The sequence below is a fragment of the Bombina bombina genome, chromosome 11, assembly GCF_027579735.1.
Source record: "Bombina bombina isolate aBomBom1 chromosome 11, aBomBom1.pri, whole genome shotgun sequence".
In the NCBI taxonomy this organism is placed as follows: domain Eukaryota; kingdom Metazoa; phylum Chordata; class Amphibia; order Anura; family Bombinatoridae; genus Bombina; species Bombina bombina.
The window spans coordinates 74,649,867-74,675,236 of record NC_069509.1 but is presented as its reverse complement, the minus strand read 5'-3'; the positions used below and the strand labels follow the sequence as shown (position 1 = coordinate 74,675,236).

The following is a 25,370-nucleotide window of genomic DNA, read 5'->3' as shown; positions in this document are numbered from 1 at the left end:
TACATATGTATGCTCCTATCACTGGCTGTTAGACTTGTGCAGCCAAGAAACTTTCGGTTTGTCTGACCTTTTCGGATTGAATATTTGAGGAAATTTAGTTTCCCCAAATATTCATAGGCTGCACAGTTTGGTATTCGTTTATTTGAAATAGAGGCAACCAATTAGCAAGCACTACCCAAAAATGGACTGGCTCCTAAGCTTACATTTTTGCTTCTCAAATAAAGATACCAAGATAACAAAGACATTTTTAGTGCAGGTACTGGGAGCCGAGTTGGCTAAGCCTCCTGTTAGAGCGGCTGGGGCTCTGGCAAGAAGAGGGTTAGTGCGCTTTCCAGAGTGCGTTAGGGTATTAACCCCTTTAAAAAAGATAATTAACCCTTTACCGCTGTTATGGCGTTGTTGTATTCCGTCCAAATGGCGCTGGGCTTTTTATCGCCGTTAGGATGAAATACGTCATAGCCTTTCGGCTGTCCTGAAGCCAACAGAGCTTCCTGGATGTGATCGCGGTCTGGAGGGCGTGGCTAGCATCATAGGGACGCCCCCCTTACCTCATCATTGAAATCTTGCGATCGCATGCACAATTGCGGGATTTCAATTTGTCTACATCGGAACGTTGTTCTGATGTAGACATTTATAACCCTGTCATGAAAGGGTTAAAGGAAACAAATGAATATTGACTATATTGTTTTTTTTTATGCGTATGTGCGGATATTCATTTTTGTTAAAATTTTGTCACAAATGCACATCTCTAGTGACTGTATCCTCGGCTGGAGCAGAATTAGTGTTTCGTGATTGCAACTTTAACTGTGTTTTACCCTTTCGCAGGAGTGAAATAGTAAATGGAGAGTTAAAAAACCAAAAAAAACAACAAAATACTATAACAAAATAGAGCATTTTAGTTTTAAACTAGAATGTCCTTTAACAGAAGTTTTGTTTCTGTAGTGTTACAACAAATTAACTTAATCATTATACTGATCTATGTAGTAGTATTAAAATGAATAAAAGTAATTGAAACCTTTTAGCACCCATATTTAAAGGGATTGAAAAGCCCAACATTTTCTTTCATGATTTGGATAGAACATGCAATTATAAACAACTTTCGAGTTTACTTTCATTATCAAATTAGCTTTGTTCCCTTGTTATCCTTTGCTGAAAGAACAGCATTGCACTACTGGCAGCAAGATGAAGACATCTAGTTAGCCAATCAAAAAAGACAAATGTGTGCAGGCACCAATCAGCAGCAGCTCCCACTAGTGTAGGATACATTTGTATTCTTTTTCAACGAGGGATACCAAGAGAACAAAGCATATTTGAAAATAGAAGTGAATTTAAGTGTATCTTAAAATTACATGCTCTATCTGAATCATGCAAGTTTAAAGGGACACTGAACCCAATTTTTTTCTTTCGTGATTCCGGTAGAGCATGACATTTTAAGCAACTTTCTAATTTACTCCTATTGTCAAATTTTCTTCATTCTCTTGGTGTCTTTATTTGAAATGCAATAATGTAAGTTTAGATGCCGGCCCATTTTTGGTGAACAACCTAGGTTGTCCTTGCTGATTGGTGGATACATTCATCCACCAATAAAAAAGTGCTATCCAGAGTTCTGAACCCCCAAAAAAAGCTTAGAGGCCTTTTTCAAATAAAGATAGCAAGAGAACGAAGAAAAATTGATAATAGGAGTAAATTAGAAAGTTGCATAAAATGGCATGCTCTATCTGAATCACAAAATAAAAAAATTGGGTTCGGTGTCCCTTTAACCCTTTCAGTGCTAACGACGGCTCTGAGCCAGAGTTTCCCACTCTGGTGCTAACGACGGTTCAAAGCCGTCGTTGGCACTCTCCTTGAGGGAGATCTGGGGGCTTCCACCCGCTCCCACCCTGGCGATCGGGCCTGTATAGTGACAGGCATTGCCGGGGCTTCACGTTGCGCATGGTGACATCACACGCAATGACGTGATGACGTCACTGCACAACTTTATTTAAAAATAACAATGTAAAGAATAGTAAAAAGGGGGCATGCTGCTTAGAAGCCTGTATCTCAGACATCTAAAGTGCTTAGCACTCAAAGGGTTAATTTTGACTTTCCTATACCTTTTTAAGAGCATGTATGTATCTTTTTGTTAAAGCATAAATGTCAAAATAGAAATAAGTTACCCTCATGAGACATTTTCACATCAGCATGTGAGATTAAACATTCTCTTGAGAACGGAGGCTGATTTCTTCTGTTCTCCTAGTGCATAAATACTTTATTTCCTGAATACCTGCTGCTCATATTGTAGTAAATGTTTTTTTGTTTTATTTGAACATTTGCTAGCAAGTTTCATTTATCTGATGTTGTCTGGGATTTTGTTTCTTGTTTTTCTATTTTGAGTAACTTGGTATAAGCACCAGTAAAAATTTGGTTCCATTCTGACCCAAACAAGTATGAGTCCTGTATTTGAAGTATTTATTGAAGAAAACGGACAGCTGTTAGAATGCTGGTCTGCTGCGGTTTTGTAAAATGCTGATTAGAGCTGTGTTTGTAAATTTAGAATCTTGTGGCCAGTACCAACTGCTGAAGTTCCTATCCCTTGTAAGGTTACTGTAAGGCCTGGGAGCGAAGGTTTGTTTTAAAAGGCATAGGGTTACTGCTAGTTATGAATATCATCTTTTACTTGATATACAAGGCTTGACAAATCCAAGGAGACAAAAAAAAAATATTTTCCCAGATCCTAAAAGTATGGCCAACTCAGCAGTTTTCTGACTGGTTCCAGTTTCATATAAAATTTATCAAGCCCTGCCGCGGAGAACTTCAGCTTGTTAACCCTTACAATACTCATAACCTGTGATTAAAAAGCATGTGATATCCTGCAGCATTAGTTGTAAAGCACCAGATATAATTTCTCAGGAACTGACGGAGCACATGCTGAGAGGCATGAATCAGCCAGTTTCACAATCTGTGACGTCCCATCCCTCGCTTGTCCTAACTTTTATATGGTGCCGAAAGAAGCTGTATTGTATGTTAAAGGGACATAAAAGCAATAAAGAAATTATCTAATGTTTTGGAGCATTTTCGTATTGGGCAATTGCTTTTATTTCACTTTGAGCTTAGTTTAATCCATTTGCAGAGGTTAGTCTGCTCCAGATTGGCAATGCACAATCAATACTGTGCTGGGCTTGCCTTCTGATTGGAGGCTACGCACATATGCCTCCCCTGATTGGTTCAGTGGCCATGTTCAGCTCCAGACCAGTAGTGCATTGCTGGTTTGGAGGTGACTTTTATTGTGTGCTTAACACTTTTTCTGAGGTTAAACACATAGCTCTTTGAAATCAGTAGTTCAAAAAGAAGATTCAGTAATGCAGTAGAGCATTTTCTTTTTGCCGCAGCTTGTCCCTTTAATATTGTGAACCCTACCAGTCAAGTAAGGAGTTTAAAGGTCAAAAAAAGTTGTATTTTTTTTTTTAAAAATCAAATGAAATGCCAATCTCAGAAATGAAATTCATGAGTTGTTTAGTAGTTAGTTTTATGTCTAGAAGGTTGTATCCTGTAAATGTTTGTTCTTAGTTGAAGTTGTGATAAGACTTATCTGTATTTGGTCTACATTTGTCTTGTTTCTGCAAATAAGCTTTTTACTTGTCGCTGTCCTTGAAAGTGGAAAAGGGCTTGTTTAAAGGGATATCAATCAGTGCTCCTTTAGTAAAAAACTAAAATGTGAAATCAAAGTAAACCTAAAAATTAACAGATTGCGTAAAAAAACAACAAACAAAAGCACATAGAAATTATCAATGTAGCCACAGCCTGCAGTTAGATACAGGAGCAGACATGTTGGCATTGGTTGCATTCTGCCTGTTATTAATTATGAGTATGGGTAAACCAGCTCATGTTGTTCTAGAAGTTTTATGACATAAATCTATAAATACTTCTGCAGAGGCCCAAGCCTCCTTGAAGGGCTCTAACATTAAGTAATGATAGGGTAAAATACATTTAAAATTATGTTGCAAAAGATTATATTAACCAGTGTTTTTATTTAGTAAATCAAATGTTAAATCAGAGTAAACCTACAAAGAAACGGATTGTGTTTAACCCCTTAAGGACCACAGCACTTTTCCATTTTCTGACCGTTTGGGACCAAGGCTATTTTTACATTTTTGCAGGGTTTGTGTTTAGCTGTAATTTTCCTCTTACTCATTTACTGTACCCACACATATTTTATATATCGTTTTTCTCGCCATTAAATGGACTTTCTAAAGATAACATTATTTTCATCATATCTTATAATTTACTATAAAAAAATTATAAAATGAGGAAAAAAATGTAAAAAAAACCCACACTTTTTCTAATTTTGACCCCCAAAATCTGTTACTCATCTACAACCACCAAAAAACATCCATGCTAATTAGTTTCTAAATTTTGTCCTGAGTTTAGAAATTCCCAATGTTTACATGTTCTTTGCTTTTTTTGCAAGTTATAGGGCAATAAATACAAGTAGCACTTTGCTATTTCCAAACCACTTTTTTCCAAAATTAGCGATAGTTACATTGGGACACTGATAACTGTCTGGAATCCCTGAATATCCCTTCACATGTATATATTTTATTTTAGAAGACAACCCAAAGTATTGATCTAGGTCCATTTTGGTATGTTTCATGCCACCATTTCACTGCCTTAAATGCGATCAAATAATAAAAAAAAAGTTCACTTTTTCACAAACTTTAGGTTTCTCACTGAAATTATTTAACTAAATTTAGTTATTTAACTAAATTAGAAGGCCGCTAAATGCCGCTGCACACAACACTTGTATTATGCCCAGCAGTGAAGGGGTTAATCAGGTAGCTTGTAGGGAGCATGCAGGGTTAATTTTAGCTTTAGTGTAGAGATCAGACTCCCACCTGAAACATCCCACCCCCTGATCCCTCCCTAACAGCTCAGTTTGCCATAAAATATGGTATTTTAAAAAAGTTTTTATTATAGACTTAATCAATATTTTCTGTAGTGTAGCGTCCCCCCCCCTTAATATCCAACCCCCCAGATCCCTTATCTGTAAATTCCCACCCTCCCCAGTCCTCTCTCCCACCTTATGAACATTTTTCATTGTCTCATAGTGTAGTGTTCCCACCCGCCTCCCTGCATTCGGCTCCCACCCACCAACGATCACGGCCATCGATGACCGATGCAGAGAGGGCCACAGAGTGGCTCTCTCTGCATCGGACTGCTAGAAAATGTTATTGCAGGATGCCTTAATATCAAGGCATCACTGCAATAACATGAAAGTGGCTGGAAGCGAACAGGATCGCTTCCACCGCTTTCAAACACCGACGTACAGGGTCCGTCCTTGCTCGTTTAAGGAAATTTTTTTGTAGGACATACCCTGTACTTCGTTGGTCCTTAAGAGGTTAAAGACGGCAAACAACCTTTTTCTTTTACAAGATACGATGAGTCCACGGATTTCATCCTTAGTTATGGGATATCGCCTCCTGGTCAACAGGAGGAGACAAAGAGCACCACAGCAGAGCTGTATATATAGCTCCTCCCTGCCCTCCCACCCCAGTCATTCTCTTTGCCTGTGTTAGAAATAGGAAGAGGTAAAGTGAGGTGTTAGTTTAGTTTCTTTAATCAAGAGTTTTTTTTTTTTTTTTAAATGGTGCCAGTGAGTACTATTTTACTACAGGGTGTAGCCAGAACCTGATCAGCCTCTTGTTAGCAGAGCTACAGGTGGCTTTAAGGCATTGGGAACTGGTGGGATTAATTTCTCACTGCGCCTCCCATACTGTATGCTGCCCTTCTCAAAATGGTCTTAGCAATTCTAACTAAGGCCCTGTATGTCTCCACAGAATGACAAGAAGATACTGAAGACTTCTTTGTAGCTGTGGGACGATTCATGCTGTCAATAGGCAACTTTTTTTTTTTTTCTGGGACAGACTTAACTCAGGAGTCGCTGCAACCTTCTGTCTGTAAGCCCCTATTTTTCCCAGGACCTCCATTCAAGGGTTGAGGATGTGGTGGGGGTGGATAGCTTGGAACGCTCAGGACACATTTTATGTATTTGGGAGCGCTTATGGACTGGGCTGACCCTGTGGGGATTAGCTTATTATGTCTGCCTAAAAGCGGAGCTTGCCTCCGGTGTTTGTGTGAACCCGGTGTTGGTGTTACAATACGGATGTCACTTGCAAACCGCTTGGTTTTTATTGTCTGCGCCTCTTGGACTGTGATAGATGTGTGAGGCTTCAGTGTACTTTAGACCGCATGGCCATTTCACTGCGATCACAGCAACATACGGCTCACGGTTGCCCAATCTCTATGACGTGGGGAATTAGTGATGCCCACGAAGGGCGGGGTTTGTCTCCCGTGCTCTGGATGCTGCGCTACTTCATTTCCGGATCGCTGCAGCAGATGAGTGTGATCGGAGCTTCTTCTCTGCCGGGACCGCATGGTCTTATGTTTTAGAGCAAACGGTCTTAGGCAGTATGTGTGAAAAGCGGAGAAAACTTCGAGAGGGCAGGTAGGCGCCTCAGCAGAGCTGTTAAGGCGGCAGAGGCTAGTTTAACGATCCGGTTTTTCTTTTAAAGCTATTACTTGATCGTATTTTTTTCTTTCATGTAATTAGCAAGAGTCCATGAGCTAGTGACGTATGGGATATACATTCCTACCAGGAGGGGCAAAGTTTCCCAAACCTTAAAATGCCTATAAATACACCCCTCACCACACCCACAATTCAGTTTTACAAACTTTGCCTCCGATGGAGGTGGTGAAGTAAGTTTGTGCTAGAATCTACGTTGATATGCGCTCCGCAGCAAGTTGGAGCCCGGTTTTCCTCTCAGCGTGCAGTGAATGTCAGAGGGATGTGAGGAGAGTATTGCCTATTTGAATGCAGTGATCTCCTTCTAAGGGGTCTATTTCATAGGTTCTCTGTTATCGGTCGTAGAGATTCATCTCTTACCTCCCTTTTCAGATCGACGATATACTCTTATATATACCATTACCTCTGCTGATTCTCGTTTCAGTACTGGTTTGGCTATCTGCTATATGTAGATGAGTGTCCTGGGGTAAGTAAGTCTTATTTTCTGTGACACTCCTAGCTATGGTTGGGCACTTTGTTTATAAAGTTCTAAATATATGTATTCAAACATTTATTTGCCTTGACTCAGAATGTTCAACTTTCCTTATTTTTCAGACAGTCAGTTTCATATTTGGGATAATGCATTTTAATTTAACATTTTTTACCTTAAAATTTGACTTTTTCCCTGTGGGCTGTTAGGCTCGCGGGGGCTGAAAATGCTTCATTTTATTGCGTCATTCTTGGCGCGGACTTTTTTGGCGCAAAAAATCTATTTCCGTTTCCGGCGTCATACGTGTCGCCGGAAGTTGCGTCATTCTTTGACGTTATTTTGCGCCAAAGATGTCGGCGTTCCGGATGTGGCGTCATTTTTGGCGCCAAAAAGCATTTAGGCGCCAAATAATGTGGGCGTCTTATTTGGCGCGAAAAAATATGGGCGTCACTTTTGTCTCCACATTATTTAAGTCTCATTTTTTATTGCTTCTGGTTGCTAGAAGCTTGTTCTTTGGCATTTTTTCCCATTCCTGAAACTGTCATTTAAGGAATTTGATCAATTTTGCTTTATATGTTGTTTTTTTCTTTTTCATATTGCAAGATGTTCCACGTTGCAACTGAGTCAGAAGATACTTCAGGAAAATCACTGCACAATGCTGGAGCTACCAAGCTAAGTGTATCTGCTATAAACTTTTGGTATCTGTTTCTCCAGCTGTTATTTGTATTGCATGTCATGTCAAACTTATTAATGCAGATAAAATTTCCTTTAGTACTGTTACATTACCTGTTGCTGTTCCGTCAACATCTAATTTTCAGAGTGTTCCTGATAACATAAGAGATTTTATTTTTTAAATCCATTAAGAAGGCTATGTCTGTTATTTCTCCTTCTAGTATACATAAAAGTCTTTTAAAACTTCTCTTTTTTTCAGATGAATTTTTAAATGAACATCATCATTCTGATACTGATAATGGTTCTTCTGGTTCTGAGGTTTCTGTCTCAGAGGTTGATGCTGATAAATCTTTGTATTTGTTCAAGATGGAATTTATTCGTTCTTTACTTAAAGAAGTGTTATTTGCATTAGAAATAGAGGATTCTGGTCCTCTTGATACTAAATGTAAACGTTTAAATAAGGTTTTTAAATCTCCTGTAGTTATTCCAGAAGTGTTTTATCTCCCTGATGCTATTTCTGAAGTAATTTCCAGGGAATGGAATAATTTGGGTAATTTATTTACTCCTTCTAGACGTTTAAGCAAATTATATCCTGTGCCATCTGACAGATTAGAGTTTTTTTGGGACAAAAATCCCTAAGGTTATGGGGCTGTCTCTACTCCTGCTAATGTACTACTATTCCTACGGCAGATAGTACTTCATTTAAGGATCCTTTAGATAGGAAAATTGATTCCTTTCTAAGAAAAGCTTACTTATGTTCAGGTAATCTTCTTAGACCTGCTATATTTTTAGCGGATGTTGCTGCAGCTTCAACTTTTTGGTTAGAAGCTTTAGCGCAACAAGTAACAGATCATAATTTTATAGCATTATTTTTATTCTATAACATGCTAATAATTTTATTGGTGATACCATCTTTTGATATCATTAGAATTGATGTCAGGTATATGTCTCTAGCTATTTTAGCTAGAATAGCTTTATGGATTAAACTTGGAATGCTGACATGTCTTCTAAGTCAACTTTGCTTTCCCTTTCTTTCCAGGGTAAATAATCATTTTCGTTCCTTTCCTCACAAGGAATAAAAGCCTGATCCTTCATCCTCAGGAGCGGTATCAGTTTGGAAACTATTTCCAGTTTGGAATATATCCAAGCCTTATATAAACCTATAGCCAGCTCCTAAGTACCTATGAAGGTGCGGCCCTTATTCCAGCTCAGCTGGTATGGGGCAGTTTACGTTTTCTTCAAAGAAATTTGGATCAATTCCGTTCTTAATCTCTGGTTTCAGAAACATTGTTTCAGAAAGGTACAGAATTGGCTTCAAGTTAAGGCCTCCTGCTAAGAGATTCTTTTCTTTCCCGTGTCCCAGTTAACACAGCAAAGGCTCAGCATTTCTGAAATGTGTTTCAGATCTAGAGTTGGCTGGAGTATTTATGCCAGTTCCAGTTCTGGAACAGGGGCTGGGGTTTTATTTTATCTCTTCATTGTACCAAAGAAGGTCAATTCCTTCGGACCAGTTCCGGATCTATCATTATTGAATCATTATGTTAGGATACCAACTTTCAAGATGGTTACTGTAGGACTATCCTGCCTTTTGTTTAGCAAGGGCATTATATGTCTACAATAGATTTACAGGATGTGTATCTGCATATTCCGATTCATCCAGATCACTTTTAGTGTCTGAGATTCTCTTTTTAGACAAGCATTACCAGTTTTGTGGCTCTACCGTTTGGCTTAGCCTCAGTTCCAAGAATTTTTTTCAAAGGTTCTCGGTGCCCTTCTTTCTGTAATCAGAGAATAGGGTTTTGGTATTTCCTTATTTGGACGATATCTTGGTATTTGCTCAGTCTTCTCATTTTCGAAGAATCTCATACGAATCGACTTGTGTTGTTTCTTCAAGTTCATGGTTGGAGGATCAATTTACCAATCAGTTCATTGATTCCTCAGACAAGGGTAACCTTTTTAGGTTTCTAGATAAATTCAGTGTCTATGACTCTGTCCTTGTCAGACAAGAGAAGTTTAACATTGATATCAGCTTGTCAAAACCTTCAGTCACAATCATTCCCTTTGGTAGCCTTATGCATGGAAATGTTGGGTCTTAGGACTGCCGCATCAGATGCGATCTCCTTTGCTCGTTTTCACATGCGACCTCTTCAGCTCTGTATGCTGAACCAATGGTGCAGGGATTACTCAAAGATATCTCAATTAATATCTTTAAACCGATTTTACAACACTCTCTGACATGGTGGACAGATCACCATCGTTTAGTTCAGGGGGCTTCTTTGTTCTTCCGACCTGGACTATAATCTCAACAGATGCAAGTCTTACAGGTTGGGGAGCTGTGTGGGGGTATCTGACGGCACAAGGGGTTTGGGAATCTCAGGAGGTGAGATTTCCGATCAATATTTTGGAACTCCGTGCAATTTTCAGAGCTCTTCAGTCTGGCCTCTTCTGAAGAGAGAGTTGTTCATTTGTTTTCAGATAGACAATGTCACAACTGTGGCATACATTAATCATCAAGGAGGGACTCACAGTCCTCTGGCTATGAAAGAAGTATCTCGAATTTTGGTTTGGGCGGAATCCAGCTCCTGTCTAATCTCTGCGGTTCATATCCCAGGTATGGACAATTGGAAAGCGGATTATCTCAGTCGTCAAACGTTGCATCCGGGCGAATGGTCTCTTCACCCAGAGGTATTTCTTCAGATTGTTCAAATGTAGGAACTTCCAGAAATAGATCTGATGGCTTCTCATCTAAACAAGAAACTTCCCAGGTATCTGTCCAGATCCCGGGATCCTCAGGCGGAGGCAGTGGATGCATTATCACTTCCTTGGAAGTATCATCCTCCCTATATCTTTCCGCCTCTAGTTCTTCTTCCAAGAGTAACCTCCAAGATTCTGAAGGAATGCTCGTTTGTTCTGCTGGTAGCTCCGGCATGGCCTCACAGGTTTTGGTATGCGGATCTTGTCCGGATGGCCTCTTGCCAACCGTGGACTCTTCCGTTACGACCAGACCTTTTGTCTCAAGGTCCTTTTTTTCCATCAGGATCTGAAATCCTTAAATTTAAAGGTATGGCGATTGAACGCTTGATTCTTGGTCAAAGAGGTTTCTCTGACTCTGTGATTAATACTATGTTACAGGCTCGTACATCTGTATCCAGAGAGATATATTATAGAGTCTGGAAGACTTATATTTCTTGGTGTCTTTCTCATCATTTTTCTTGGCATTCTTTTAGAATACCGAGAATATTACAGTATTCTTCAGGATGGTTTAGATAAGGGTTTGTCCGCAAGTTCCTTGAAAGGTCAAATCTCTGCTCTTTCTGTTCTTTTTCACAGAAAGATTGCTATTCTTCCTGATATTCATTGTTTTGTACAAGCTTTGGTTCGTATAAAGCCTGTCATTAAGTCAATTTCTCCTCCTTGGAGTTTGAATTTGGTTCTGGGGGCTCTTCAAGCTCCTCCATTTGAACCTATGCATTAATTGGATATTAAATTACTTTCTTGGAAAGTTTTTTGTTCCTTTTGGCCATCTCTTCTGCCAGAAGAGTTTCTGAATTATCTGCTCTTTCTTGTGAGTCTCCTTTTCTGATTTTTCATCAGGATAAGGCGGTGTTGCGAACTTCTTTTGAATTTTTACCTAAGGTTGTGAATTCCAACAACATTAGTAGAGAAATTGTGGTTCCTTCATTATGTCCTAATCCTAAGAATTCTAAGGAGAAATCGTTGCATTCTTTGGATGTTGTTAGAGCTTTGAAATATTATGTTGAAGCTACGAAATCTTTTCGTAAGACTTCTAGTCTATTTGTTATCTTTTCCGGTTCTAGAAAAGGCCAGAAAGCTTCTGCCATTTCTTTGGCATCTTGGTTGAAATCTTTAATTCATCTTGCCTATGTTGAGTCTGGTAAAACTCCGCCTCAGAGAATTACAGCTCATTCTACTAGGTCAGTTTCTACTTCCTGGGCGTTTAGGAATGAAGCTTCGGTTGACCAGATCTGCAAAGCAGCGACTTGGTCCTCTTTGCATACTTTTACTAAATTCTACCATTTTGATGTATTTTCTTCTTCTGAAGCAGTTTTTGGTAGAAAAGTACTTCAGGCAGCGGTTTCAGTTTGAATCTTCTGCTTATGTTTTTCATTAAAATTTATTTTGGGTGTGGATTATTTTCAGCAGGAATTGGCTGTCTTTCTTTTATCCCTCCCTCTCTAGTGACTCTTGTGTGGAAAGATCCACTTCTTGGGTAGTCATTATCCCATACGTCACTAGCTCATGGACTCTTGCTAATTACATGAAAGAAAACATAATTTATGTAAGAACTTACCTGATAAATTCATTTCTTTCATATTAGCAAGAGTCCATGAGGCCCGTCCTTTTTTTGTGGTGGTTATGATTTTGTATAAAGCACAATTATTCCAATTCCTTATTTTATATGCTTTCGCACTTTTTTCTTATCACCCCACTTCTTGGCTATTCGTTAAACTGAATTGTGGGTGTGGTGAGGGGTGTATTTATAGGCATTTTGAGGTTTGGGAAACTTTGCCCCTCCTGGTAGGAATGTATATCCCATACGTCACTAGCTCATGGACTCTTGCTAATATGAAAGAAATGAATTTATCAGGTAAGTTCTTACATAAATTATGTTTTTTCCCTCTGTCTTCATTTTAATTCAATTTAATTTGGGTATCATCTGTCATTTGATGATCAATTGTTAACAGTACAGCTGCCTATTTTATTAGAGCTGTTTATTAACACATTAGTTGCAGGGCAAGACCAAGTTTATTACTTATGCTAACATGGATATGACTTTTACATGTTAATTATGTTTGACTGCACATGTGGAACCTCCCGTTACTTTTTGCCCCTCGTGTACTGAGAGGGCTTTACAGGTAGCACATGTTTTTTGATACAGATTTAAATAAGGCGGATGCTTCTCAAGGTTCTAACTATGAGAATCGGGGTATGCCACATCTTTCTCCCCAAGCATCACAGTCCCTAACGCCTACCCAGGCACTGTCCAGTACCTCTGCAGTTTCACCTGCATTTACTTTAAAGGACATAGCAACTGTTATGTCCTCTACGCTTTCTGAAGCGTTGTCTGCCTTTCCCATACTGCATGGCAAATATGACTTCAGATGCTTTAATAGCGAGGTCAGAAATGCCTTTACAGGGATCAGAATTGGAGCCCCTATCTGAAGGTGAGCTTTCTGAATCGGATAGTGCCCTGCTAACGATGGATTCAGAAGTGATGTCTTTCCGGTTTAAACTGGAACACCTCCGTCTGTTATTGAAGGAGGTTTTGGTGACTTTGGACGACTGCGAATAAATTGAGTAAGTTGGACAGATATCTTGAAGTCCCTTCTTATTCAGATGTTTTTCCAGTTCCCAAAAGAAGTTCGGAAATTATTGCTAAGGAATGGGAGAGACCGGGTATACCATTTTCTCCTCCCGTTTTCAGGAAGATGTATCCCATAGCGGATTCTATCAAGAATTCTTGGCAGACGGTGCCTAAGGTGGAAGGTGCTATTTCCACTTTGGCTAAACGAACTACTATCCCTATTGAGGATAGTTGTGCTTTTAAGGACCCTATGGATAAGAAATTAGAGGGTCTTCTTAAGAAACTTTTATGTTCATCAAGGGTTATTTTTACAACCGGCAGCCTGCATCGCTACGGTTACCACGGCGGCTGCTTATTGGTTTGATGCTCTGGAGGAGTCTCTTAAAACTGAGACTCCTTTGGAAGAGATACAAGACAGAATTAAAGCCCTTAAGCTGGCTTATTCTTTTGTGACAGACACTTCGCTGAAAATTACTAAATTGGCGGCTAAGAGCTCAGGATTTTCAATCTTGGCACATAGGGCCTTATGGCTGAAGTCCTGGTCTGCCGATGTGTCCTCCAAAACTAAGCTTTTGGCTATTCCTTACAAGGGTAAGACCATGTTTGGTCCTGACTTGAAAGAAATTATTTCTGACATCACGGGAGGTAAGGGTCACCTCCTCCCTCAGGATAAGAAATCCAAACAGAGGGGTCGACACAGTAATTTTCGTTCCTTTCGAAATTTCAAGGGAACCCCCTCTCCCCCCTTCCACTAAGCAGGAGGGGGGCTATTCTCAACCCAAGTCCTTGTGGCGGCCCAACCAGGCTTGGAACAAGGGCAAACAACCCAAAAAACCTGTTGCTGCCACCAAGTCAGCATGAAGGGGTGGCCCCCGATCCGGGACCGGATCTAGTGGGGGGCAGACTATCATTTTTCGTCCAGGCTTGGAGGAGGGACGTCCAAGATCCTTGGGCAATAGATATAGTATCTCAGGGATACAAACTGGAATTAAAAAATTCTTCCCCCAGAGGAAGATTCCTTCTTTCTCGATTGTCTGTAGACCAGATAAAGTGAGAGGTGTTCTTACGCTGTGTAAGAGACCTATCCTCCATGGGAGTAATTTTGTCCCATTCCAATTCAGGGACAGGGGTTTTATTCAAATCTGTTTGTAGTTCCAAAAAAAGAGGGAACTTTCAGACCTATCTTAGATCTCAAGAGTCTAGACAAGTTTCTCAGAGTTCCATCTTTCAAGATGGAAACTATTCGTACCATTCTTCCTTTGATCCAGGAGGGTCAATTTATGACTACCGTGGATCTAAAGGATGCATATCTTCATGTTCCTATCCACAGAGATCATCACAAGTTCCTGAGGTTTGCCTTTCTGGACAAACATTTTCAGTTCGTGGCTCTTCCTTTCGGTCTAGCCACGGCACCCAGAATTTTCATAAAGGTTCTGGGGTTGCTGCTTGCGGTTCTGAGACCGCATGGCATTGCAGTGGCGCCTTATCTGGACGATATTCTGATCCAGACGTCGTCTTATCGGCTAACAACTTCTCATACAGACATTGTTTTGGCCTTCCTGAGGACTCATGGGTGGAAGGTAAATCTGGAGAAGAGTTCTCTGGTTCCACAGACATGGGTCCCTTTCTTGTGAACTCTAATCGACTCTCTATCCATGAAAATATTCTTGACGGAGGTCAGAAAATTAAAGATACTGAACACATGCCGAGCCCTTAAGACCAATCCTCGGCCATCAGTGGCTCAGTGCATGGAGGTAATTGGGTTGATGGTAGCGGTGATGGACATCATTCCATTTGCTCGGCTTCATCTCAGGCCTCTGCAACTGAGCATGCTCAGACAGTGGAATGGAGATTATACAAATTTGTCTCCTCAAATACATCTGGATCAGGAGACAAGGGACTCTCTTCTATGGTGGTTGTCGCTGGATCATCCTATCCCAGGGGACGTGCTTTCACAGACCCTCATGGGTGATAGTGACCACGGATGCCAGTCTGTTAGGATGGGGAGCAGTCTGGCATTCCCTAAGGGCTCAGGGGGTCTGTACTCAGATGGAGTCTCTCCTTCCCATCAATATTCTAGAATTGAGAGCAATATTCAATGCGCTTCAGGCTTGGCCTCAGTTGGCTTCGGCCCAATTTATCAGATTTCAGTCGGACAACATAACGACGGTGGCCTACATCAATCATCAGGGGGGAACAAGACGTTCCTTAGCTATGACAGAAGTAGCCAGGATAATATAGTGGGCGGAGTCTCACTTTTGCCATCTGTCCGCGATCTACATACCAGGGGTGGAAAACTGGGAAGCAGATTTTCTGAGCAGACAGATCTTTCATCCGGGAGAGTGGGAACTCCATCCGGAGGTATTTGCCGACCTAATTCTCAGATGGGGCAGGCCAGAGTTGGATCTCATGGCATCTCGTCAGAATGCCAAGCTCCCGAGATACGGGTCCAGGTCCAGGGATCCTCAGGCCAAGCTGATAGATGCCTTGGTCCTTCAGCCTAGCTTATGTGTTTCCTCCATTTGCTCTCCTTTCCCGGGTGATTGCTCGAGTCAAACAGGAGAGGGCATCAGTGATACTCATTGCCCCTGCATGGCCTCACAGGACTTGGTATGCCGATCTGGTGGACATGTCATCCCAGCCTCCGTGGAAGCTTCCATTGAGGAAAGACCTTCTTATTCAGGGACCCTTCCATCATCCGAATCTAGTTTCTCTACAGCTAACTGCTTGGAGATTGAATGCTTAATTTTATCTAAGCGAGGGTTCTCTGATTCGGTCATAGATACCTTGATTCAGGCACGTAAGCCTGTTACTAGAAAGATTTATCATAAGGTATGGCGTAAATATCTTTATTGGTGCGAATTCAAGGCCTACTCATGGAGTAGGGTTAGGATTCCCAGGATTTTGTCTTTTCTCCAAGATGGATTGGAGAAAGGGTTGTTAGCAAGTTCCTTAAAGGGACAGATTTCTGCTTTGTCTATTTTGTTTCACAAGCGTCTGGCAGATGTTCAGTCTTTTTGTCAGGCTCTGACTAGAATCAGGCCTGTGTTTAGACCAATTGCTCCTCCTTGGAGTTTGAATTTAGTTCTTAAAGTTCTTCAAGGGGTTCTGTTTGAACCTATGCATTCCATAGATATTAAGTTATCTTGGAAAGTTTTATTTTTGGTTGCTATTTCTTCTGCTCGCAGAGTCTCTGAGCTTTCGGCATTACAATGTGATTCTCCTTATCTTATTTTTCATTCGGATAAGGTGGTATTACGTACCAAACCTAGTTTTCTTCCTAAGGTTGTTTGAAATAAAAATATTAATCAGGAAATTGTTGTTCCTTCCTTGTGTCCTAATCCTTCTAAGAAGGAGCGACTGTTACATAATTTGGACGTTGTCTGTGCCTTGAAGTTTTACTTACAGGCCACTAAGGATTTTCGTCAATCTTCTTCCCTATTTGTTGTGTTTTCTGGGAAGTGTAGGGGTCAGAAAGCTACGGCTACCTCTTTCTTTTTGGCTGAAGAGTATCATCCGTTTTGCATATAAAGCTGGACAGCAGCCTCCTGATCGTATTACGGCTCATTCCACTAGGGCTGTGGCTTCCTCATGGGCATTCAAAAATGATGCTTCTGTTGAACAGATTTGCAAAGCTGCAACTTGGTCTTCTCTTCACACTTTTTTCAAATTTGATACTTTTGCTTCTTCTGAGGCTGTTTTTGGGAGAAAAGTTCTTCAAGCAGTGGTGCCTTCCATTTAGGTTCCCTGTCTTGTCACTCCCTTTCATCCGTGTCCTATTGCTTTGGTATTGTATCCCATAAGTAAGGATGAAATCCGTGGAGTCATCGTATCTTGTAAAAGAAAAGGAAATTTATGCTTACCTGATTGGTTTCTTTTACAATACGATGAGTCCACGGCTTGCCCTGTTTTTGTATGACAGGTCTTTTATTTTGTTAAACTTCAGTCACCTCTGCACCTTGGCTTTTCCTTTCTTTTCCTAACTTCGGTCGAATGACTGGAGTGGGAGGGAAGGGAGGAGCTATATATACAGCTCTGCTGTGGTGCTCTTTGCCTCCTCCTGTTGACCAGGAGGCGATATCCCATAAGTAAGTATGAAATCCGTGGACTCATCGTATTGTAAAAGAAACAAATTTATCAGGTAAGCATAAATTTCCTTTTTTTGTTTTTGTTTTGCAAAGTGAGCCCGTAGAAAATCTCATTGTAGCTGCTGCCCTCAGGGAGCTAAGAAAATTTGCATTCTGCCACTTCTGAGCATGAGCAAACTTGATACTTAGTGTCTCTTTAAAATTATCTGAATAGTAAACTAGCTCAAGTTATGGTATGACATCTACCTAGATATTTCTTCCTGCTCTCTTAAGGTGGATTATCCGTATTGCTGCTCATGACAAACAAAATCATGATTTGCAAACACAGTTAGGATTCCATGTGTGGATATAAGAATATGTCAGGAATCGGTAATATATGCTTGCGCAATAACTTACAGGTGGTAAGTTGCCTTTCAGTTTTAATGGACTGTCACCCTATAAGAGTAGGAATATATCTAAATATAAGCATATAAATGTGTGTTTGGCCTCTGTTCATGTGTCATACAAAATTGTCAACATGTATATTAAATGCTGCGGTTTTATATGAATGACCGCAAATGTTTGGGTACACGTTTTTTTTTTTTTTATAAAAAGGAAGAGAAGAGGCATGATAGGGAAATAAATGACAAGAAGCCTAAAAATATACTAATTTCACCGAACAAATCTGCATTGCAAGACGTTTCTCAGATATGGAGCTTCAAGAACATAAAAGTAAAATGTGCTAATGTGCTAGAGCAATTCACTATTGTACTACTGCATGTCTCCAATGTATTAACAATTTCCCAGGGTTAAACTCATAGGTAAAGTATTTATTTTGTTAGGTGGTGAGAATCCACAAGCCTTGACATGTGGGTTTCAACTCCTGGCCACTAGGAGGAGGCAAAGATACCCCAAACACCAAGAGCTTTTGAACCCTCCCACCTCTCTGCACATTCCAGTCTTAGATGAAGAATTGAGGGGCAACAAACCTCTGTGCAAAAACTGCTCAGATCCACGCTATATCGGTGCCAATGTACACCAGAGCAAAAGGCTGATGTCCCTGCCTCAGTGTGGTGGTGGGTGCAGACCGATGACGCACAGATCAAGCCAACAAATCTTTATATACTGAAAAATAGGACTGCACACCAGGGCATAACGTAAAGTAAAAACCAATTTATTTATTTCAATGTATTTTAAAATGCATCACGCATGGAGGGGCTCTGTGCCTTAAGCTTTTCATGCTGAGTAGCGCTTAAAGGGACACTGAACCCAATTTTTTTCTTTTGTGATTCAGATAGAGCATGCAACTTTCTAATTTAGTTCTATTAAATTTTCTTCATTCTCTTGCAATCTTTATTTGAAAAAGAAGGCTTTTTTTGGTTTAGAACTTTGGACAGCACTTTTTTATTGGTGGGTGAATTTATCCACCAATCAGCAAGAATAACCCAGGTTGTTCATCAAAAATGGGCGGGCATCTAAACTTACATTCCTGCTTTTCAAATAAAGATACCAAGAGAATGAAGAAAATTTGATAATAGGAGTAAATTAGAAAGTTGCTTAAAATTGCATGCTCTATCTAACTCACGAAAGAAAAAAAAGTGTTCAGTGTCCCTTTAATCATACTGTAAGTGTGATTAATTTTATTGATTGTTTTTCTTTTATTGTGGCACAAATATTCAACAGCCATTTCCTCAGAACCTTTAAAGATCTACAGATCATGTTATATCTTCTCATACTATGTGTGTCCTCCTGCACAACTATGCAACACTTGTTTGAGTAACTTAATGCACTCTAGTAAACCTGTCCCAAATTTCTCACTTAGGGGTGCTTGTCCTACTCCCTTGTGTACTTTACAGGGAAGTACTATGGATTTTGTTCACTTAACCATAACTGAGGTATTAACGGCTATGCCTCCACCAATTAAGCAAGGTTGCAAGTCTTTTAATCCGACTATCAGAAGACATTTCTATTCCTATTGTATACCAAGCATAGGGAAGCTCCAGATATTTTTCAGAAATCTGCTTCTAAAAATTCTGACCAGTTTTCAGATGGTGAACTGTCTTCAGATGACCAGGATTGAATTAAATATCTTGGCCTTCAAAATCTATGTTGAAGACTGGTTCTTCCTGGAACAAGTTTAAGCAGAACAAGAAAGCTTCCACTAACACTAAATCAACATAGTGCCCCCCCCCATATTCAGTTCTGGTAGGGGGCAGGTTTAGGCTTTTTCAGGGACTTGATCTCAATCGGTCAGGACCCTTGGGTTCTGAACATTGTGTTACAGGATTGGTTTTTGAGCCAGGCCTTTTGGAGGAAGGTTTCTTCTGTCCCACGTCTCCTATCTACCCTTGAATGTGGCTGCATTTCTTTATTGATTTCAGGATTTGGAACTTATGAGGGTTATAAAACCTGTTTCAGAACAGGGCCAGATGTTTTATTCCAACCTTTTACTGTTTCAAAAAAGGCACATTCAGATCTATCTTGGATCTAAAGGCCTTTAAACAAATACTTTGAGGGTTCCTACTTTCAAAATGGAGACCATTCATACTATTGTACCTCTAGTACAACAGGGTCAGTTTATGTCTACAATAGATCTAAAGGACGCCTACCTTCAAATACCTAGTCAGAGGTCATCCTCAATTCCTTGGATTCACTTTGTAAGACAAACTTTTCCAGTTTGTTGCCTTTTTGGTTTGGCTATAGCTACCAGAGTATTCACAAAGGGTTTGGGAGCCTTGTTAGCAGTGATAAGCGCTCAGGGCATTTCAGTAGCTCTTTACCTGTATGACATTTTGGTTTAGGCCCTGCCTCTCTGCTTTTGGCAGTTTCCCACACAAAGAAGCCTCTATCCTTCCTTCGCAACCACAGTTGAAAGATAAATGTCCCAAAGAGTTCCTTGTCTCCCAATACCAAAGTTTGTTTTCTGGGAGTAAAGAGAGTACGTTTCCACACGTCTTTCTTTCACAGAGACACGCAAACCCAAATTATTGAGGGCCTGCGACTTTGCATATGTCTGTAGCTGAATGCATGGAAGTGATCGGTCTAATGGTGGCTTCCTCTGACACAATTTATTTTGCTCACTTTAATTTACACCCACCTCAACTTTGTATGTTGAAACAGTAGGATTACAATAATTTGTCTCAGAAAATTATTCTAGGTTGCATGATAAAGCAATCTCTATCTTGGTGGATAAAGCACTGTTTAATTGCCCTAGGGGAATCTTTTCTTGATCATTTTTGGGTCATTGTAACCACAGATAGCAGTCTTTCAGGCTGGGGTGTAGTCTAGGGAGTTCAGAGAGTGCAAGGAGTTTGGTCTCCTTTAGGAGGTGAGGGTACCAATAAATATTTTTGAACTTTGGTCAATTTTCTACGTTTTCAGTCAGACCACGTCATGGCTTTGGCATTTATCAAGCATCAGGGGGAATTTTCAAGTCCTCTAGCAACGAAGCCGGTAGTCCGAATTTTTAACATGGTCGGAACAAAAGTCCTCTTGTACTATATCAGCAATTTACATTCTGGGGGTCAACAATTGGGAAGCAGATTACCTCAGTCATCAACCAGGAGATCTTCAATTGTATTGTCCTGGGGTGGGGCCTTCCGGAAATAGACCTGATAGCTTCCTGTCTCAATCACACTGATGAGCGAAAGACAAGAGGCATATATGTGCAGCAACCAATCGGCATCTAGCTCCCAGTTGTGCCTAGATATGCTGTTCAACAAAGGATACCAGGAGAACAAATTACTGTTTAATTTAAAAAAAATTGTCCCTTTTTAATGCTAGACCCATATAATTAACCATAAATGTACACTATTTTACAGTTTACACTACATTGACATTATTATTTTTATTATTATTTTATTATTATTATTTTATTATTATTATTTTATTATTATTATATTATTATTATCCTTATTATTAATTTATCATTATTATTATTATTTTATTATTATTATTTTATTATTATTATATTATTTTATTATTATTATTATTATATTATTTTATTATTATTATGTTGTTATTATTATTATTATTTTATTATTATTATTTTATTATTAGGAGGAACTAGGGTTAGAAAAGTTTAGTGTAGGCTGAATGCATCCCTGAACAGTTGAGTCTTTAATGAGCGCTTGAAACTTTCAAAACTAAACGGAGAGTCTTGTGGAGCGAGACAGAGAGTTACACAAAATGGGGGCCAGTCTGGAGAAGTCTTGTAGACAGGAATGTGAGGAAGTAACAACATTGGAGGAGGTTGTGAACAGAGCAAAGGGGACGGGAGGGAGAGTATCTGGAGACAAGGTCTGAGATGTAGGGGGGAACAGTGCAGTTGAGGGCTTCGTATGTCAGAGTATGAATTTTGTGTTTTATTTTGGAGGCTAGAGGAAGCCAGTGAAGGAATTGGCAGAATGGTGTAGCAGAAGAAGACGTGTACGGAAGATGAGCCTGGCAGAGGCATTCATTATGGGTTGTAAGGGAGCTAGGCGGCAGCTAGGGAGACCAGAGAGGATGGAGTTGCAGTAATCAAGGCGGGAAAGTATGAGAAAGTGAATTAAAATCTTTGTCTTGTGTGATGAAATGTCGAATTTTGTAGATGTTTTTTTTAAGGTGGAAGCAGCGGGAATTTGCCAAACACTGACGTTGTACAATGGACTCATTGACTGAAGACTTTGTGCTTTATTCACTCACACTGTGTATCATACACAATTCTAGGTCTGGCTCTCACTTCACACAACCAGTCATGTTAACCCAAACTGCTGTACATTATCATTGTCTTATAACTGGGGGTCGATTGGTTGCGCTTTCAGTTTAGCATTTGCAGAAAAATAAACCAAAGTTAGATAAATATTTGACTGTAGAAGATTTTATACAAATATATTTGTATAAACGGGCAAAAGCAAGCTATAATCTGAATTAAAATTTTTGTAGTAGCACAACTCTGGCTCAGTTTGAGAAACACTCAATTACTTTCTGACAATGCTACAATTGATTCTTTACTGGCCTCTTAATTCTAACACTTTTTTTTTTTCTTTTCTATTCAGGAGGACGTTAAGTCCTGAAGTTTGTGTGCGCGCGTGTGTGAAACAGACAGACCGTCAAGATGAATGTTACTAAAGGCGGCTTGGTGCTCTTCTCCGCCAACTCCAATGCATCTTGCGTGGAGCTTGCAAAGAAAATTGGAGAGTAAGTATAAACTGGACAGCTTCTTAAATTGATAGTAAATTTAACACATTCATAACCTTTCAGTGTAATATACTCCGTCAAACCGCAAAGTTATTATGTATAAAATCACACCCAAAGAGAGAGTATGTATGTATGATTTTTGCTTCCTGGTCTGAATGTTTGTGACTTAATGAGTGGTCCAACCTGCTCTGTACGTCTGCAGCAATGCGCTCTCCCGAGAGTCATTGTAGTACGCATGCGCAAGGGATATTCTGCCGATACAAAGTAAACACTGCGTCACAAAATACATTGTTTACTTGCATATCAACGAGCTGCAGACGCATCCTGTATATACTAATAGAGAGCATGATTCCGCTGCTTAAACAAGCATTGTAAATTTTGTAAGTACGTCACTGGGATTTCCCTTTGCAAGCAACTGCGCATGTATAGCAACGTCTAAGTAAAAGGATACCTTGGAAAAAAATGCATGCGCAGATCTTGAAATTATATTTTGTTTCAGTGAGTGCTGTATGGCTAGCGAAATGATTGGATAAAGTCAGTTACCAAAAAAAACGTAACTAATGAAGGCCGCCGGGGCGGCGTATTAATACACAAAAATGAACATAATATGACTGCTATAAGGTATTTTTAATATCGGGCAATGAGTGAACCTACATATCAATTTTGATGCAGATTTTAGTTCCTTTGGCAGCTCATGTTAATTTTACTATCAATTTAAATGTATTACTCTGTATCTCTCATCCTTTAAATCAATGGATCGACAAACCTGCAATGCCATGACAGCGGAAATTGTAGTTGGGAGTATGACCAAAAAATCTAGCTTGAATTTTGTTTTATTTGTGAATTTAACCATAAATGTATACTATTTTACAGTTTACACTACATTGACTATATTATTATTTTTTATTAGTTATTTGTAGAGCACCAACAGATTCCGCAGCGCTGTAAATATAGGCATGATATGCAGGTAACATTTATAGGGAACAAGTTGGTAGAGGGCCCTGCCAAGAGTTGCACTGTTGTAGTCGGCTCTTATGAAGAGGATCTACAAACAGCTGGGCTCATAGGCTTAAAGGGACACTTAACACCTGCTTAAGATTTTCTGAACTAACTGTGGCTAAGGAATCAAAATAAACTAATACACTGTTCTCAATGCTGCATGTTCATCTTACTATAAAACTCTTCATGAAGACTCCTCATATTTTCTATGCTTATCCTCAGCTTGTGTTTTCCTATGCAGGGTGCCATCTTGTAACGCACGTTCATTTCAGGCACTGCAGTCACATGACGTGTGTGCACGGCAGCTTCTCTCACTGATGTTATAGAAGGCAGGCAAATTGTCAATGCGAATTCCCTGTAATGCAAAGCATGCATTAGTGTATGAGGACAAAGATCTATTTTATATTTGATATACAGTAATTGCACCTTCTTTTATCAAGCATATTTTCAACGTTTTATGTACTGAACAGATCGACAGTCTGTGTGTTTCACTGTTCACTAAGTTCAGTTTCAATCGCCCGATGTTCAGAGGCAGAGGGGAGGAGGGAGAGTCTAAAAGCCGTTTTTTTTAACTCCATGTTATTCAGTTCTCTGCAATATCTGAGGAGAATTTTCTCTCTGTGTGTTCCAGGAATTTACTTTTGTTTTCATAATCATATTATTTTAATTATCAAACGGCACCACACTTTTTATATAGTATAAAAGTGTGGTGCTGTTTGATAATTAAAATAATATGATGGTGAAAACAAAAGTAAATTCCTGGAACACAAAGAGAGAAATTTCTCCTTAGATATTGTAGAGAACTGAATAACAGGGAGTTACAAAAACGGCTTCTAGACTCTCCCCCTCCCTCCTCTCCCCTCCCCTCTGCCTCTGAACATCGGGCTGGCAATTAAAACTGAACTTGGTTATAGCAGTGAACAGTGAAACACACAGACTGTCGATCTGTTCAGTACATAAAACGTTGAAAATATGCTTGATAAAAGAAGGTGCAATTACTGTATTGCAAATATAAAATAGATCTTTGTCCTCATACACTGTAATGCATGCTTTGCATTACAGTGAATTAGCATTGACAATTTGCCTGCCTTCTATAACATAGAGGAAAGCACACCAAGTAGCAGCAGAAAGCACATGAAAATTAAATGTATGACAACAAATGCAAGAAGCATGAAAGGTAAAATGGGGGAGCTGACGCTCTTAGTTGCAGAAGAGGACTATGATGTTATCAGTATAACTGAAACTTGGTGGGATGATTCACATGACTGGGCAGTTAGCTTAGAGGGGTATACATTATTTAGGAGGGACAGGAATAATAAAAGGGGTGGAGGAATCTGCATGTATATTAAACCTAACCTTAAAACTACAATAAGGGAAGATATTTCTGATACAGGCGACAATGTAGAGACTCTGTGGGTTGAAATAAAGAGTGCGGGGGAAAATCCTAAAAAAATATTACTAGGAACATGCTACAAGACTCCCAATATTAGTGACCCGGAGGAAACTCAACTACTTATCCAAATAGGTAAGGCTGCTAATAACAGTGCTGTAATTATGGCAGATTTTAACTACCCTGATATAAACTGGGCCAATGAAACTAGTAATTCAGCTAAGGGGGATAGATTTTTAAATGTTCTCAGGGATAACTTCTGGTCACAATTAATAGAGGAGCCAACTAGGAGTAAAGCTATATTGGATTTACTGCTATCAAACAATACAGATATAATATCAAACATAGAAGTTAAAGAACATTTGGGTAACAGTGATCATAACATGGTTACATTTGAAATCTCTTTTCATATGCAGTGTTTTAAAGGCTTAACTAAGACTTTTAATTTCAAGAAAGCAAAATTCAACGATTTAAGGAAATCATTAAATAATATAAATTGGAACAAAGTATTTTCTAATAAAAATAGAGGATAAATGGATAATATTTAAAAATTAGTTAAATAAATATACATATCAACACATACCATATGGTTATAAAAATAAAAAAACAAAGCAGTTATGGCTAAATAAAAATGTGTTAAGAGAAATTAGGAAAAACGTAGGGCATTTAAATTATTAAAAGAAAATAGTACAGACTCAACATACAAT

The 25,370-nt window shown here is 39.5% G+C and overlaps 1 protein-coding gene across 3 annotated transcripts in view; it reads left to right on the top strand.

Moving 5' to 3' along the window:
• The window catches only part of PRPSAP2 (phosphoribosyl pyrophosphate synthetase associated protein 2), a 131,841-nt gene that overhangs the window by 17,864 nt on the left and 88,607 nt on the right, over positions 1-25,370 (top strand). For all 3 annotated transcript variants that reach the window (XM_053694582.1, XM_053694585.1, XM_053694583.1), the window contains exon 2: positions 22,133-22,274. In XM_053694582.1, coding sequence (XP_053550557.1) covers positions 22,192-22,274 — 83 coding nt within the window. In that variant the 5' untranslated portion in view covers positions 22,133-22,191. The remainder of the gene's footprint in view (positions 1-22,132; positions 22,275-25,370) is intronic.